General features: G+C 43.2%; 1 protein-coding gene across 27 annotated transcripts in view; it reads left to right on the top strand.

The window, feature by feature from the left end:
• Window positions 1–16,831, top strand: part of DENND1A (DENN domain containing 1A) — a 459,444-nt gene that overhangs the window by 196,309 nt on the left and 246,304 nt on the right. For 25 of the 27 annotated variants that reach the window (XM_039861390.1, XM_039861381.1, XM_039861395.1 and 22 more), the window contains one exon: window positions 12,527–12,596. The exons of the other annotated variants lie outside the window; for them this stretch is intronic. In XM_039861390.1, the coding sequence (XP_039717324.1) occupies window positions 12,527–12,596 (70 nt within the window). The remainder of the gene's footprint in view (window positions 1–12,526; window positions 12,597–16,831) is intronic. 27 annotated transcript variants of the gene reach the window in all.

Genomic DNA, 16,831 nt, shown 5'->3' with positions numbered 1-16,831 from the left:
AATGCAAAAATGAAAATGAAAAATTATTTGTACATATAATAGAGCCTGCTTTTATATCTAAATATTTCATAAATGTTTCTCTTAAAATATTTTCTATAGTCTGATTCAATGCATACATAATATTCCATTCTTTTGATAGTTTACAGTTTAATGTGAACTATTATTGTACATGTAGCTTGCTTCCAAGTATTGCCATTATGAATAACACAGACTGCTTTAAAGACAAAACAACCTTTTCTAATTTTTAAGGCACTTGTATGCTCAATACATAAGCCATAGAAAATGTAGAAAAGAATGTACAAGGAAACAAAGATTATTTACAACCGCATAACCTAGCAAGAACCATGATTAATTTTTTTGGTCTTCTAGTCTTTCTGTAAGTGTGTATGATTGCATATGATACATAGTTATGTATACCACTTTTCAATATCTATTATTTAGTCAGCGTTTTCCTATATCATTAAAAACATTCTAAAATGTAATTTTCTGTTGCTTGGATTTTCATAGTTTAATTATGTAATTTAACCCTTCTCTTAGCACCTGTTTAGGTGTGTGTGTATATGCTTTGCTATTGTACTTAATAAAGAACTGCTATCTAAAATATATTACCATAAAAATTAAGTCAACATTTAATGCTGGTGAAGATACAGTAAAAATGATTCATACATACATTTTCTGACCTTCATTTTAATATTCTGCTTTCAGTAGTTAGTCTTTGAAAGGCTGCTTTCCTGCTCTGTGAGTTTAAGGATGGATGTCAGAGAAATCTCTTTCTGCCAGGATGTTTGTTGACTGAGCCTTTTTTCTGTAAAGTTTGGTTTAGAGGGTTTCTTCTGAGGGAGACAGATAATTGGCAGCACTGCTGGGACTTTATGACTTATGACTTATTCGTATTTGATTTGTAACCAAACACTCCCCCTTCTGAGCTACCATATCTTGAGGGAATTTAATAACTCCAATTGTCGCTTTTGTAAGCCGTAAGCACAAAGGTTATTTCAAAAATAAGGAGAGGCCGAGGAGTAGGATTTTTATCACGCTGATAGTAGTGACTAACGGCGTCTCACGTTCCCATTTGGTGCCAGATTCCCAGCTCCCCAGATCGCCTGGGAGCGGGTCCCGTGTCCTCGGAAGGGCTCGGCTGTGGAAACTGCCCGTCTTGTGCCGTGGCCGTGTCCCATGGTCATGGTGCAGAGGGAACGCACACCTCACCTCCTTCCAGGTGGCCCAGCCATTATTGCCTACGTTTTCTAAGTTTTGTTCTCGTCGCCTCTATCAGAGCATTCTTGATGCCATGTGGTTTCGCACACCAGCCCAAGCCAGGGGCCGGCTTTGGGCTTTATTCAACTCTGTACCCAGGGCCTGGCTTACCTTAGGCAGTGAATGAATGAATGAATGTGAATGAATGAATGAATGCATGCATGCTATCTGTAAAATGTGTTTGATGATTGTCCCATTTTGACAGTTTGAAGACACCTAGTCACATGTGAAGTGTGTGTGCTGCCAAATGCGCACTTCACTGGTATCATCCCCTGAGGGAGATCCCACCCACCCCCTTAGAAAAGTGCCTGTTGGAGTAGTAAATCACACAAACCTGGATTTACTTTCTGGCCATGTGACTCTGGGCAAGTAGCTTACCCTGTCCATGTTTCAGTTTTCTCATTTGTTATCTGGGGATATAATGGTACCTACTTAATAGAATTACTATGAGGAATAAGGAAGTGCAAAAATGGCTCCTGGTACTTGTGATTCCAGAATCAATGGCAGTCTCTTACTATTACTATTCTTATCTGGTACATCAGGAGTAGTCCAGCAGTGAAGGTATTTGGAACTAAGTGGATCTTGCAGTTGGATAGATTAGACCTGTTCAGCGGGTCGGCTGTACCTCTGTGTGATTAATTTTGTGCAAAGAAATTTGCTTCCCTCAGCCCGGCCCGGGTCTGCTGCAGAACGAGTTAGTAGTGGAAGTTTTCTTTGGAGTAGAAGAATATGGTGTGCAAGACGGATGCCTGTGGCAGAATAAAGCAAGGAGAGGGGCTGCTTGGCTTGCACAAATTCCTGCTTTACCGTCCCTCGAAACCCCATTTCATTTCTACAAACATTTTTGGAGAAACCTCTTGGTGAGAGAGTTGCTCCATCACGAGAGGTAACTTGAGAGCAGTTTCCTGTCTGTTTTTGTTGCCAGCTCTCTAGTTGTAAGGTCCTGCTTCGTACCCAAAGGAGGCTTTGAACATCAGCTGTCTCAAACAATCTCTAGTCTTATCACTTATTTTAATGTTCCTTGCACAGGTCACTCTTGGATGTGGTGCTCTGGGCAATCTCACTCCAGAATGCTTCCCTTCCTTTATTTAACCTCTGACCTGTGAAAACAAGAGTTAATCAAGAGTTCTAAGGTAGCTAAGAGGAAGGGGAAGTGTTTGGTTACAAATTAAATATGAACAAGTCATAAGTCATAAATCCCCAGCAGTGCTACCAGTTGTGTGTCTCAAGTTGCATATGGTCCGGAGTGTTTGGGTTATAAATTCAAGTTCAGGGCTCTCTGATTGCTTGGGGGTAGGTGTTAGGTTAGTTTTCTTTTGGCCTAAAACTCTTTGCTTTCTAAAACATTACTTTTATTGGACCAGCTACATTCATATCCTACTTTCTCTGTGTGCCTGTCTCCCCTTTCTTTCTTTACCTGCCTTCTTGTGTTGATTGGTGTGCTGTTCTGTGAATTGAGACAGAACTGCTTCTCTGAGAAGAAGTTCAGCATATGGAAAAAGTTGCCAAGGAAAGGCATTGAAGCATAGAGCGTAAGTGGGTTTAAGAGACAGCCAGACACTTTTATAGAGAGATTTGAGATTGAATGATGTAACATTCAAGCAGAGATGTGGGGTGGAAATGAACTTAAATGAGTGCTGTTCGTGGAAAACTGATGCCCTGTCTAATCTAGCATTTCCTAATTGTCACCATAAGCATACATTTAAAGCTTTATGCTTTAAATTAGAAAAGGCAACACAGTATGTTTAAGAATCTATGACACAGGCCATGGTTCTTGTAGATTAGTTCTTAAAAATACACATGAAAGGTAGCAGAAGCATTGGATCTTAACATCGAGCATGGGAAACTTAAAGTATTTTTTCTGCCATCTTTGATTAAAACATTTTAAGTCGAGCTATTTATATTTGTGTTTCTGAATATAACATATACACTAATTCCTAAAGCAATAGAGAGCTGACACATGACCAGTGTCCCTGGAGCTGGCAAAGTAAGAAAACACACTGAATGGTTGGGAGGCAGCCAGAGTTGGTTTGCTCAGAACACTTAGAGCCGAGGGGCTTTTGGATGCAAGCTTTCATTTTATCGTGGCGTTACAGTGAGAATCGCAAGGGAGGAATTTCAAATCCTAATCTCAGGGTCGATCATTATATTTGATCATGTCGTACAACTAATTGGAGCAAGTGGGACAGAAATCATACTGGACCAGTTTTGTGTCTAGCTCTGTTTTTAGTAGCTATGCCGTCCTAGGCCCATCTCTTCACATCTCTGAGACTCAGTTTTCTCATCTGTAAAATGGAACGATCATTCAGCTCACAAAGCTGTTGTGAAGACAACTTGGGGGTAAGTGCCAGGTTTCCTTGTGGCCGAAAACTCTTTGCCTTCTAAAATGTTACTTTTATTGGACCAGCTACATCACATCCTACCTTCTGTGTGCCTGTCCCTTCTTCTTCCTTTCTCTTCCTGCACCTACCCTCAAAGCACCTCACACTTAATAAATGTTTTCTTCCCTTCCCCCATTAGCTTCCACTTCTTAGCTCTAAAATGAGAATACTATCAAATGACATCTCAGTGGGGTAATTAATTTGGTTGTTTACTACTGAAAGCAGGACAGGACTTCTTGTGTAGCCATTTCTTCCCTTTGTTGTGTTGCTGTTGTTGTTTTCAGTAGCGACAACGTATTTCTCTTTTAGTCTATGAAGGCTTTTGTAAGGTGGATCTTCATCAGAACCTCACGAACCCATTACATTATATTACAGTAGTAATTTTAACCATAAAATAAGATGCTCTGAATGGCTAAAAAACCTGTAGGCGTGTGAATACGGGATGGGTAGCATCGAAAACTCTTTGGAAAATGATGAAAGGCCTATGTGCTCGCCCTCTCTGGGCCCATGGAAAATATCTGAGAATTACGCTGAATTGTCAGTGCAGGTGTCATTACTGCAAAGATCTTCTGTTACCAACACTTCACCGGTGAGAACAGAGAAAAGCGCCTGTGTGCTTTCCTCCTGAGCTGTCTCCCTCAATCACAGTAATACTGTCACCGAAAAGGCGGCGACAGATCTGCTCTCTAAAAGCAACAATTATTGAATACCCATCAAGAGAGAAAAAAGCCTGGTTTCAAAAATCAAATCCAAGTGTATGTTTGGGTAGATTTATATAAGCACGAATGTTTTACGGGAGCTTTTTATGTGTGTGTGTGTGTTTTTTTCCTAATGTAAATTAATATTTCCACTCATTCAGTACATATATTTTATGTCATAGATGGACTCAGTATCACAATGGGGTGTTAATTATGGACGTAAATCAGAGATTCTTGATTTAACTGGATACCGTAAGAAATTCACAACTTGAGATAAGCAGCTGTGAGCAAAGCAGAATGCTCAGATTGAGCGAGACTGGCTCTGGTCTTCCAAAGAGTTTTGTTTCTCCTTTTATTTAGGTTCCCCTGACATTTGATCTTACTTGAAATAAGAATACAGTTTTATCTGTTCCAGGCACAGTGGTGGGTGCATTCACATATGTTTCACCCTCGCAACAGCCATGTGAGGGTAGATATCGTATCCCCATTTCACACGTGGGAGAGGAGACTAGCTGTTTTGGGCCACAGCTAGTAAGTGACAAGCTGATACTCAGACCCAAGTGGGTCTCCTGACTTTGCAATCTGTGTAAAGTTGATCAGCAAAGTGTCACTTCCATGAGAACCTCTCGTCTCTTCCCCTTATGAACCTCTCTCATAGCACCGACCCAGTGCTGCCGACATTATCTGCCAGTCTATCTGCTTCCTTCCTTAGTCTGCGAGCTCCACAGAAGCTGGGACCTGGGTCTCATTCCCCATGCACCTTGCAGAGTGCCAGGCATATGCCGAGTGGAGGACTTCGTGGTTAGATGACTGTCTGCTACATTTGAAAAATGAATGATCTGGAAGTGTGTGACGTTTGGACTGTGAACCTCACCTCCAGTTTTTAATTCTAGGGAGGTGTTCCCTTAAGCTTAATGTGGTTAGCTCAGGTAGATGTGGTGTGCTTTTCTCATGAGGGAGTGTGTACACCTGGTGCTATGGCTGTAGTTTGAGAACCGTAGACCAACACACAGAGGTGGGCTTGTTATGCTTAAGAGTGGGAATGCTGGTTGCTGAGTGAAACGGAAAAGGTATGTCTTATAGAAGGCAATGTGGTTGGGATCCAGAGTCTTTCCTCCTTCCCAGGAGAAGGCGTGGGCAGTGGAGGAGTGGGGGAGAGGAAGGCTCGTGGTATTGCCTTTCTCTTCAGTCGGTTTGGAGAGAAGAGTATCTTCTGAAGAGCGAGTGGAGTGGGTTAGAGATGGGAGAAGGAGGAAGAGTTTGGAGCACTGACAGATTCAAGGATTCTTGAGCAATGATAAAGGCTCACCTGTGCTTGAAAACCAAAGCATAGGTTGCCAAACCAAAACAGTCAGCCTGGGTCTGTGACATTTTCCCACGGCATTTGAAGTAGGAACAAAGAGTAGATGGTGGGGTTATGTGTGTCGGAGGGATACGCAAGAGGCAAGAAACCTTCACTCTGGGGATACTTCGTAATCTGCTTTGAATATTTTCTCACTCTATTCTAATTATTTTTTACAGACTCCAGCAAGCCATTGTCAGGGATCGTTTTTAGTTCTGGATTATTTTCCTAACCAAAATGCTCCCTTCCTAAATTTGGAGCCCCGCCTCCCAACAGGAGCGGGTTGACTGTTAACCCTGAGGCTCTAGTGCTACAGGCCTTAGTAGAAACCACAGGGACGAGTCACATCTATTAAGGGAGGTTCTGATTTATTGTACGTCTCACATGTGCCAGACACACATTAGAGATTAAACAGTCAATACTCAGTCATGATCCTTGCTCTAATGGACGTGACACAGTGGAGAAGACGAACAAGCAAGTATTATAAACTGTGGTGAGTCTTAAAGTGGGATAAGTCCAGGAGGGCCTCATATTCCGGGAAGAAAATGCATCTATTTACGTGGAGACCAAAATTTTATAGTAAAAATTTTGGGGAGAAAGTTTATTTAGGATTTTATCTTGAAAAAAATGAAAGTAACATTTGAAAATAAATTTATTTCAACAAAGTCTAGCTTTTAGTCCAACAATGCATTATTCTTAGAGTAAATGGCGAGCCAGGTGTTTTTTTTAAGGAAGGCCGTTATACTTTTTCTGACATAATAACACTTCATGTTTGATTTTCACAGCAGAATCATAAGAGGAGTTATTTTCCCCAAAAGCATTTGAAGATTTCCCCAAGGCCTCTCTGAATTTTTTGATATTGAATTCATCTTCTTTTGATGTGACTGTTGTGCCACTGCCCTTATTTTCTTTATTTTTCTTTGTCCCTTGTTACTGGGTCTAATGCTGCCAGATACTCATTTGTCAGTCACTTTGCCTCAACTCCGAATAGATGTCAAGCATCTCTTAACAAGGGCTTCATGAAATCCTGCATTCTTTGCAAGGGTTTGTAGTTGTACTTAGTGATCGGTTTTCCATTTTGCTGTAGATGTTTGACCAACCGAGACACTGACGGGAGCAGGCGTAGATGCTAGGTCAAACCAGAAGGTGCTGAGTAGGGACCTCCGGGTTTAAGCAGTCACATTATTGGTGAGCATTTTCTTCTTATAAGAGCTTGTGCTTTCCAATCCACTCTGGTGACTGCAAGGCACGAGGAATTCCTGTGCAGAGTGCTGGAGGAGCCTCTGACCCGGACGCCAGCAATCAACGAGAGCTTGCCAAAGCTGAGGTTGGCAAGAGGGTTAGGCAGAGACGGGTTGGAAGAGAATTGCAGCTGCCAGATTGGGTGTCCACGTATGTCCACGTATGTCGGTTACCTCAGTTAGGTGATGTACGTCTTTTCATAGAAGAGGAAACAGTCTTAGAGAGATCGCTTTCCCGAGATTCATCCTGGGTTTCTTGACTCAAGCCTGTGTTCTCCCCAGCATATGCCATGCTGCTCTGCTTTTTATAAAGGTGGGAGTTTTTTTGGCTTTTAATATGAAAGCTTTAAAAACTCAATGCCAAATAGCCTTGCCATCTGATGATTCTTGGTAGGAAGTAAGAAAAGAAGGAATACCTACCTCCCCTGGAGTACTCAAGATGAACTTTCAAGAACTCCTCAGACAGGGGAAAGTTACCAAGAAGAATGAAAGGCCCTGTTCCATGTCACTCTTCTTAGCCTGAAACTCATTATTCCAGAAATGAGTAGAGCAGCTCTGCCATGAGTTCTCCCCAGGGTAGGACTACTTCATTACATCTGCTAATAGAATTGTACCTGAGCATTTAAATATAAAACTTTTGTAAGTTTTTTTTTCTTTTATATTAGAGTCAGAGCATTGTGTTGATCTTTTTCAAATTATGCGTATGACTAGGTTGTGTTTTCTTAAGATTTTCTCTTTAGGATAGCGAAGTGGACCCTGGTTCTGATAAGGCTGAGATCCACCTGGCTGGGCTGAGGTTTATGATGAGGGGCAACAGGCACTTTCTGCCTGGTTCTAAAAACTCATGCTCAGGATGTTACTCTTTAACTGTCCCTTCGGTTTCCCCACTGGTTACAGAACAAAGGGGAGGCCCTCCAGAGTCTGGTCCTTCTGCCCCCATCTCTTGCCCTGCAGCCCGCATCCCCTGCTCTGGCTATTCCAGCTGTCCACAGTTCTCGAGTCAGGCCCTGAGGTTCCTGCAGTGCGTGCAGGCCATTGCTCGTGAGTTTTTTCTGCCTCTAACACTCTTTATCTCCACCCCTTCCACCTTTCCTCCTGTGCACTGAGAACAATCTCTTTCCAGACTTAGATGAAGCTCAGTCTTCTCTGTGTGAACGAGAATTGAATCCCACAGTTGCCACGGACTGTTCTCTCTATTGCACACCCCTCTTGACAGCCATGATTTAAAATTTTTTATTTTTCTCAATTCAGGTCATTATTCTCTATACTTAGAGTCTAATCGATCTACTTTTATGATATTTTGATGGAAGAAGAGACCCTTTAGATTCTTCTTCATTTTAATTTTGAAACAATAACAAAAACTTACCAGAAAGTTGCAAGCACAATATAAATGCCCCATTTGGGAAATGTTGCCAAAATAGTAACCAGTAATCCCCAAATACTTCAGTGCGTAATTTAAAAAAGTAACATTCTTTTATATAACTACATTGCAATTATCGAAATCAGAAAATTAGTATTAATTTTGATAGAATACCGTGTAATACATGGACCTTCTCCTCGATTCATGTGTCCACGTGCTGCTACCTCCTCCCAGAGACCTTCTTTTTGACTGCTGGACTCCGCCCGGCCACCTCCCATGGAAGCCGGTCTACCTGCTTGGGCTGACACCCCATACCAGACTGCCTTCCAGATGCTCCTTTTACTCCACTTGGACTCTAACACCCCGTGTCAGGTTGTCTCTCCACGAGGAGAGCCTCCTCTCCATGCCTGAGTGCTGACGTCCTGCTCCCAGCTGCTGTTCTCGCAGCTGGCCACCTTCCTCAACTTGGTCAGCCTCTGCCACTCGTCTCTGCCACCACTGCCCCCCGGCCCCCATCATACACACACCTACTTTGCTTTGAACTGAAATATCAGCAAGAGAAGTGGGAGAGCTTTTTGAAATTTGTAATGGTTTTCTATTTTAGCACTTAGGACACTGAAGTGGAATCCCATTGTACAGGGTCAGTCATACGTACATGTCCATGCAACAGCGGAAATGGTCATCCTGACAGTTCGTTCAGCAGAGCGAGATTAGAAAAGTGAGTTGTCTGTCCTCAGTCGAACTCAGTTCCTGAGGCAGCTCAAGGATGAGCAGCTCACCATCCTGACAGATTTGAACATAGGCTGTTTTCACTCAGCATGTCCCCCAAACTCAGGCCAGTGACTTTGTGTCTTCGCAAACCACGTCTGCTGTATTTTGGAGGCAAATGAAGGGCTTTTTACAGGTGATTTTGACCCTGAGCTATTTGACTGTATGCACTTTCTCTGGAACCTTCTCCTGCACATCTCGCAAAGGCCTTTGGTAGCTCATTTCAGCTAGGTTGTGTGTGGGAATACTGCAGCTGCTACCTGTGCTCTTCTCAAGTTGAGGACTTCCTACTGCCTCGCATAAAACGTAGGCCTCTCTGTTTGACTGTCAGGCCTGGGAGTGAGGGCAGAGCCTGGGACAAAGTTACCTGAGATACAGTTTGGTGAGAGAAACTCGGATCCAGGCCAGTGCCCGAGAAGGAGGCTTCTCACCATCAAAGCTCTGCCGAGTGGGCCATGATAATGCTCCGTTATCGTTTTATAAATACATCGAAAGCCTAAGCTAAATAAAGTGCTTGGGAAAGGGTCCCAGCGCTTCGGGTCCCAAACTATGATGCTTTGTCGTGTATGCGTTCTTCCCCCCCACCCCCCACCCCCCGAGCACCGTGTCCTGCTCCAGGACGGGGATGCTTCGTGTTCGTCTTTTTGGCCCCAGCCTTGGACCGGAGCTCCCTGACCGAGCCCTGACCGGCAGCCCTGGACCAGCCCTGGACCGAGCCTTGGACCGAGCCTTGGACCGAGCTCGGCGCGGAGTGAGACCGCGTGGTGCAGCTTGTGCGCCTGCGCGAGCGCTCGCAGCGCCTTCAGACGGCGAGGGCGCAGCGGCGTAATGGAGTGTTTGCTTCCTGTGTCTGGCTTGGGAAGTGCTATTTACTCCACGATGACAGACAGGCACAAAATGGACTGGGGGGACTCCATGCCCTCACCTGCAACCTCACAGGCAGTGCGAAGCTGTGGTGCCAGCACTAATGAAGCTGTACAGGAAACGCAGTGGCCAAAGTTCAGCTGTGAACCCTGGCCTCCGACAGGGGAAGAGAGGGGTCCTTTGAAGAAGAAGACAGCTGGGTTTTGGTTTCAAGACCTTAACACTGCCATCACTAGATAGTCATCTGTCAGTGCACAGGGGACAACATGTGGAGAACAGTTGTGTCCGGTCAGGCCACGGGGAGGAAGGAATGGCTGATTTCCAGGGTAACTGCAAAACCTCCCATGGCTGAGGGTTCTGCTTAGCGGAGCCAAAAAGAATCGATTTGGTGAGGCTGAGTCTGAGAACCCGGCACTGTGTGCTGCGGGCCAGGCTGTCCCACCACGTCACCTTCCTTCACCCTCACAGCTGGGAAGATGTGGCGGCTTGAGGTTCCGGGCCCAAGGGTTGGTCACTTGAACTTAGTGGCCCAAACTGCTTCCATGTATGCCGCAGCCCTGGGTGATCAGAGCATCCAGCCTGCCCTAAGCCACTTCAGCAAGTACCCTGAAGTGAGTCCAGCTTTTCTCTGTTACTTGAGGCCACAATGTCTTTGCAAGGAAGTATTTTCTTGCTTTTCATTATCTTTCTTCCCGACTTTCAGTTCCTAGATTTTAACTAGTGGTATTTTTTCTTTCAGGAGGAAAAAATAAATAAATAAAATAAAAATAAAAAGCATTTGTAGCCCTCGGTTGAATTTGTTTACCAAGTGTCCTCTAATCTGGGCAAGAGTTTTCTTCTGAGGGGATTTATTGTTCCTACTAGAATGGCTTTTAACTCAGCTGAGGTTTATTTAACAGAATAGGAAGGGAGAAACTTATCTCCTCCCTAATCCCTCTTGAATGTTTACATTGCTCTGCCAAAGTAAATGCTGTGTAAAGTGGCAGCAGTCATTTGCTCTGTAATAGTCAATATGCAGCTGCCAGAGCTGATTGAAACATATTAACGTAAGTGATAATGCTGTCATAGAAGTGAAAAGTTAAGTTGCTTATCAGTATATTTTGATAAGCTACTTAAATTTTACAGTAGCATGTGCCGGCTTCAGACAGACGCTCATGATAGAGGACTGTGCACTTTATCTGTCCTCTCTGTTGCCTCTCACTTCATTTATTACCCTTGGCGGCATGGCTGGTAATCGGTGCCGGGTGCCGATTTCCCCCTGCAGGGCAGGACGGAGTCGGACAGCAGCAGCGCCCTCTTTCGCGTCCAGCTCTAACAGTCACGGGCCCTGCCACCTCGGCAGGGTGGATGTCAGCACGACGCAAGTGCTCGGTACACACTCTGCCCACGCGACTATTTGATGTCGCTTTGGAAAGTTTCTTGTGATGAACAAAGCCATTTGAATTAAGTGACAGAGCTTCTTGGGAGGAGGGATATGAATTTCAACAACAATTCTGTGGCACTAAAGTGCCTTTGCTCTTTGTCTTTGTTCAATTTTGTTTGTTGGGTCAACACTGAGCACCGACGGTCTGCCGGGCTTCGTGCTGGGCTCTGGGAAGACAAAGCGAAGAAGGGCGTGACCCTTCCTCACCATTTATGCACAGGCTGTTGGGAAGGCAGACACACCATCCTGTGCCACGTGGCACGCACATGCCCAGGGCAGCGTAGAAAAGAAGAGCCCAGGGCATGATGCTGTTAGGAGGATGAGTAGAAATCAACTGGACTAGACCATGAAGGGCAGAGGGAGAAAAGGGCCAGTGCACACAAGCTGAGGCAGGCTGGAGGATGCCTGCATGTCCTCAGAGTGAAGCCGCAACGAGGGGAGTACGTATTGGAGAAGTAGGACAGTCAGGGGCCTGCCAGTGGAGAGCCTGCAGCGCCATCCAGTCCTGTAGCAGTGGGACACGCTGAAGAACTTGAATCCAGTGTGCCACTTAGATTTGCATTTTAGAAAGATCATTCAAAGAGCAACACAGAGGAAGGGCGATGGTCAGATCCAGGCTGTCATTCGAGTTAAGGGGTGTGATAGGATCCAGAGGAAGGCAGCGGGGCGACGGAGGGTTAGAGCGCACCCCCCAGTATGTGGAGAGAGCATGTTGCAGGTGGAGTGTTCGCTGTGACAGTATGACTGGTTCTGGGCTCGTGGGGCCTTTGGGACACCTCACAGCTGCCAGCAGTGGAAGTGCTGTATGTGTGCGCGGCTGTGTGTGTCCAGTCCTGAGAAACTTGGAGCCTTCCTGGAAAGGGTGGGTGTGGGGGGGAGAGGCCTGGGGGGCTGCTCATAGATGGTTCCTGATTGCAGAGTCTGCTTTGAATGTCTTCTGTATGAACCTGTTCTAGCTCTGAGGCACTGGAATAATTTATAATGAACATTCATTCCTCTGTGTTTTACAGGCAATTTTTTTAAATCCCAGAAATAATTAGCATTTCACCAGTCTGTGTTTCTAGTACAGCCTATGACAGGATGACTCTTTAGGCTGTAGAGAAAGACAGAAATGTACCAGTCTTGAATTTGCTCCTGGTTAAAGTTTTTGACCTGCATACTAATATTTCGTGTGTTTCTTCTTCTTCCCCAGCTATCTCCCGTGGTTCGAAGTATTTTATAAGCTTCTTAACATCTTGGCAGATTACACGACAAAAGGACAGGTATTTGTCTTGTATTCTTTTTAACAAGTAAACTTTAATTTTTATAATTATAAAAGTAATACCATGCCTTACATTTCACCAAAACATTTACCAAAAATGTAATGCATGACCATTATAGAAAGTTTGGGAAATTCAGAAAATAGTAGGAAGGAAGAGGAAACCACTCCTACATGTCCTCCTACTCCCATACTCCCCTAAAATAAGTGTGGCTAGCGTTTTCTTCTTTTATTTTTTGAGTTAAGTAAAAAAAGAAACAGACCCTCGGCATTCACAGAGTTAATACTCACAATATCTAATTGTCCCGAGCAGCCCCGAAAGATCATAACATGTATTAAATTATAATTTTGCTGAGACACAGGTTTGACTTGCTCATGTCATGCTGCAAAGCTGAGATTTGTGAGTAAAACACTTAACTGGTAAGTGGCCTGGCCAGCTGTCCTGAGTTCCCAATTCAATAAGGCTTTGTTGTGCTTTTACAGTATTTTTTTTTAAGGGTCTGAGAATTACTTTAAGATTTAGTGCAGCTATGTCTTACTGTATTTTGGGAAGAAATGGTATGCTAAAATGTCTTCTGTGGATATCACGGGTAACGGGAGATGTATTTAGACTTTGTAGCCCACATTTTTACCCTGTTTTCATCAGGTACCATAATTACCAAAGCATTTCCCCAACACTGGTAAAAACATAAATATTTTTCATGGCCGCATAGCATTATATCATGTACCTTGATTTACTGAAACATTTCCTTGTTGTTGGGAGTTTTTATTATTTGGGATTTTTTTCCTCAATATTACAATTACAGACATTAGTATCTTTGAGCATAAAGCATTTTCTTCATTTTGGATCATTTCCTTAAGAGTAGAATCTCAGATGGGCCATCATAAGGTCAGTGGACATAAACATTTTTAGAACATTTGCCAAACTGCTTTCCAAAAGAATTGTACTGTTTTCTTAAAAGATGCCCTTTACTTGCTCGGGGCTCCATACTCTCGCCAGTATTATTTATTGAATCCATTGTTTATTTGACAAGTGAACAAGTCTCATTGTTTTGATTGCATTTCTTCGATTATTTGTGAGTTGAATATTTGTCCATATATCTAACTTCTATTTTCCTTTTCATAAATAGCCTAAGTTTTTTAATTAAAGCGATACATTATTATTATATGTTAGAGAAATCTTTTTCCTCATATATTCTATAGAACAGTAGTTCTGAGAAATGCTCCATCCAAGTAATACCATAGTTCAGTAATACTGGGGTCGAGGAGAGGGAACGCTGTGTTTCATTTTTGTCTCCTAAAGATTCATGCAGTGTAGACTCTGAGAAGTCCTGCAGTGGAGAAATCTGTGTTACTCAGAGCTTCCCATCTGATTTGGCCCCAGACCCTTTTTTACTCCATGACTGATATTACTATTTTGAAATACCAGTGTTTCCTGGAACACACTTTGGGAAATGCTGTTTTGGAGAAAAGGTGGAAATTGTGTGTATAACAAGTAAATCTTTCCTTCAAGTTAGATTTACTCACTGGCAAATGTATTTCAGAGGTCACGATATAGGGAAGGAATAGCTAATAGGAATGGCTCCCTGGATCACTACGCTCACTCTGAAAGGATGCTTAGGTATCAGGGAATTCTTTCATAAAAGAAGTGATTCACTCTTTGATGAATGAGTTCGGAGGCCACCTTGGGTCTGTTCATTGATTTCTAATTCACGGTTCACTTTAGTCAGACATTCAGGTTTTCACTCAAATTTGAAAGCTATCTTTAAGAAATAGAATTGTATAACATGTAAGCTCTACACAGTCTTAGAATTGGAGATTGACTCATGTATTTTTTTTCTTCTATATTCATGCTCCAGTGCTGGGCCACTGGTGCTGCCCCCTTTCCCACGTGGATCCCTCTAGATCCCACTAGAGTTCTACCAAAACGTAGTAGACTTTTAAAAGCATGTCTTGTGATACAGATAGGTACAACCCACACACAGAGGAGACTGGGTTATTACCTTGTAAAACTGGTGCACCAGTCCCCTGGGCCATGGCCCCAGCAAGGACCCTGCCTGTCGAAGTGTTGGAGACCGAGATCAGTGACATGTTTTGGTGGAGTGTATTTCTCCCATATCCAAGACTCTTTTTATTAAATTTCATCTGGTTAAAGGAATTATGACATAGATGATCAGGAGTCCACCTACAGCTGGCTAAATTGCAAGGTCATCAGATAAGAACAGGACGAAAGAACTTTTATTAAAAACACAGAACTCCTTCCCCAAGTCCAAAAGACTTCGTGAAGGTTGAGCATGGTAGGCTTCAAATGGTGGCGGGGTGGTGACCATGATGGCTTAACATGGTGTGTCAGAGCCTAAGCGACATGATGAGGGTGTCTTTCTGGGTCATCGACCCAGCATGGTTATCAGACCCTGAATAGGGCAAGGGCATCCCTGTGGTATGGATGGCAGGGGTGGGGAGGGCATCTGAGCCAGAGAGCAGCCCGGCTGAGGGTTTCGGAGCTGATGGATGAGGAGGTTGTTTACGCGGGACAGTGGTTGACAGTGGCTGGGCACTGGATGTCAGAATTCTAGTGGGATCTACAGGGATCCATGTGGGAAGGGGGACCACACCAGTGGCCCAGCACTGGGGTGTTTGAGCCTGGAGTGGGTGGATGGTGGTGGCCTAGCACTGGATGTCAATATCAAGGAGGGCATCTAGGTGGATAAGGAGATGGGGCATTGATTAAAAAAAAATTGATTTCATACAAAGTAAGTATATTAATAAAATAGGGGCAAGATTTTTCACTTTTGTGGAATACAGTTATAAATATGTAAAGAGAGGAAAGTAGAATGATTCCTATGATGGATTAGAATTAGAGCCGTTGCTATGAACCCATGGCTTTCAATATGTGACAGATATAGAAATAGAGCTGTAGGTGTGTGTAGTGGGTCCGTGTGTGTGTGATGTATTCCCTGGCTCTATCCACTGAAAAAGTAGGGTCAGCAATACTCAGGTCGCAGGGAACATTCCTAGTGCCCAAATCTTGGTTTCTCTGTAACATTTTCCACTAAAAGAAGCCAGGGTTCCCTGAAAAAATGTCTAATTCCAGGGCTGGGGCAGGGAAAGTATAAGATAAGCCTGGAATATCTTTTTGTGCCAAAAGTAAGGATGTGCTCCAAACATGATGGAGACACATCAGAAAGACACAAAAGTGAGCTCGAAGAGACAAGGGATCCCCACTAGTCATATCTGGGACACTTTGAGCATCAAAACAAATAACAATAGCAAAGGATCATCACCTATTGAACAAACCAGGAAACAATGTGTCCATACTAATATAAATAAGTAAATAGATAAATGAGAAGTTTGTTGAGGAATGGGATATTCATATAAAGTATTGCTCTATAAAATGCTTACTAAACACAAAGGGTAAATGAGTAGCCTCACAGTAGAGACATCAGATGAATTAATCAAAATGAACATCATCAGTAACAGAATGTATTGGAATCTGAGTCAGTAGAAAACATCAGACAATAGAGAGTTATTCTATAAAATGGCTGGTCTCACTCTCAAGTTCATACAAATCTAGGAAAGACAGGAACTGTTCCAGACTGATGAAGACTAGAGACTCATAACTAAAGGCAATTTGTGATTCTGAACAGGATTATTTTGCTATCAAGGACATTCTTTGCACAGTTGACAAAACTTGATGGGATCTGCGGTTTAGATGGTAATGTGTTAAATTCTTGATCTTGAGGATTCATGGTAGTTATATAGGGCAGTGTCCTTTATATTTATGGATGATAGGGTATAATGTTAGCAACTTACTCTCAAATAGTTCAGAAAATAAAAAAGACTTTTGTGCTGTCTTGCAATTATTCTGTAAATTTGAGATTGTTTCAGAGCAAAATTAAACACTTGTGTGCATGCACACATACATTTCTCTCCTCTGCGAGAAACTTGAGTAATTTATCGGAGTTCATATTGAAACAGGCTTTTAATCTGGGCTCATCGTCTTTTCTTCTACTTTAAATTCACTATCAGAAACAGCTGTCCAGCAATGTGGAGGGCTCTGGGCTTGAACACAGAAAACCTGTTCCTGGCTGAGCAGCTTGCTAACTGACTGATTTGAGCCAGTTGCTTCACCCTTGAGAGCCTCAGTTTTCAATCTGTAAAGTGGGGTGGTTGTGAGGAACAAGCAGATAGCAAATGGACACAAATGTTATGTTTCATTACTATATTAATATAGAGAAT

The sequence above is a fragment of the Pteropus medius genome, unplaced genomic scaffold, assembly GCF_902729225.1.
Source record: "Pteropus medius unplaced genomic scaffold, Ma_sr-lr_union100, whole genome shotgun sequence".
NCBI classification, from domain to species: Eukaryota; Metazoa; Chordata; class Mammalia; order Chiroptera; family Pteropodidae; genus Pteropus; species Pteropus medius.
This window is presented reverse-complemented; position numbering and strand designations above follow the sequence as displayed.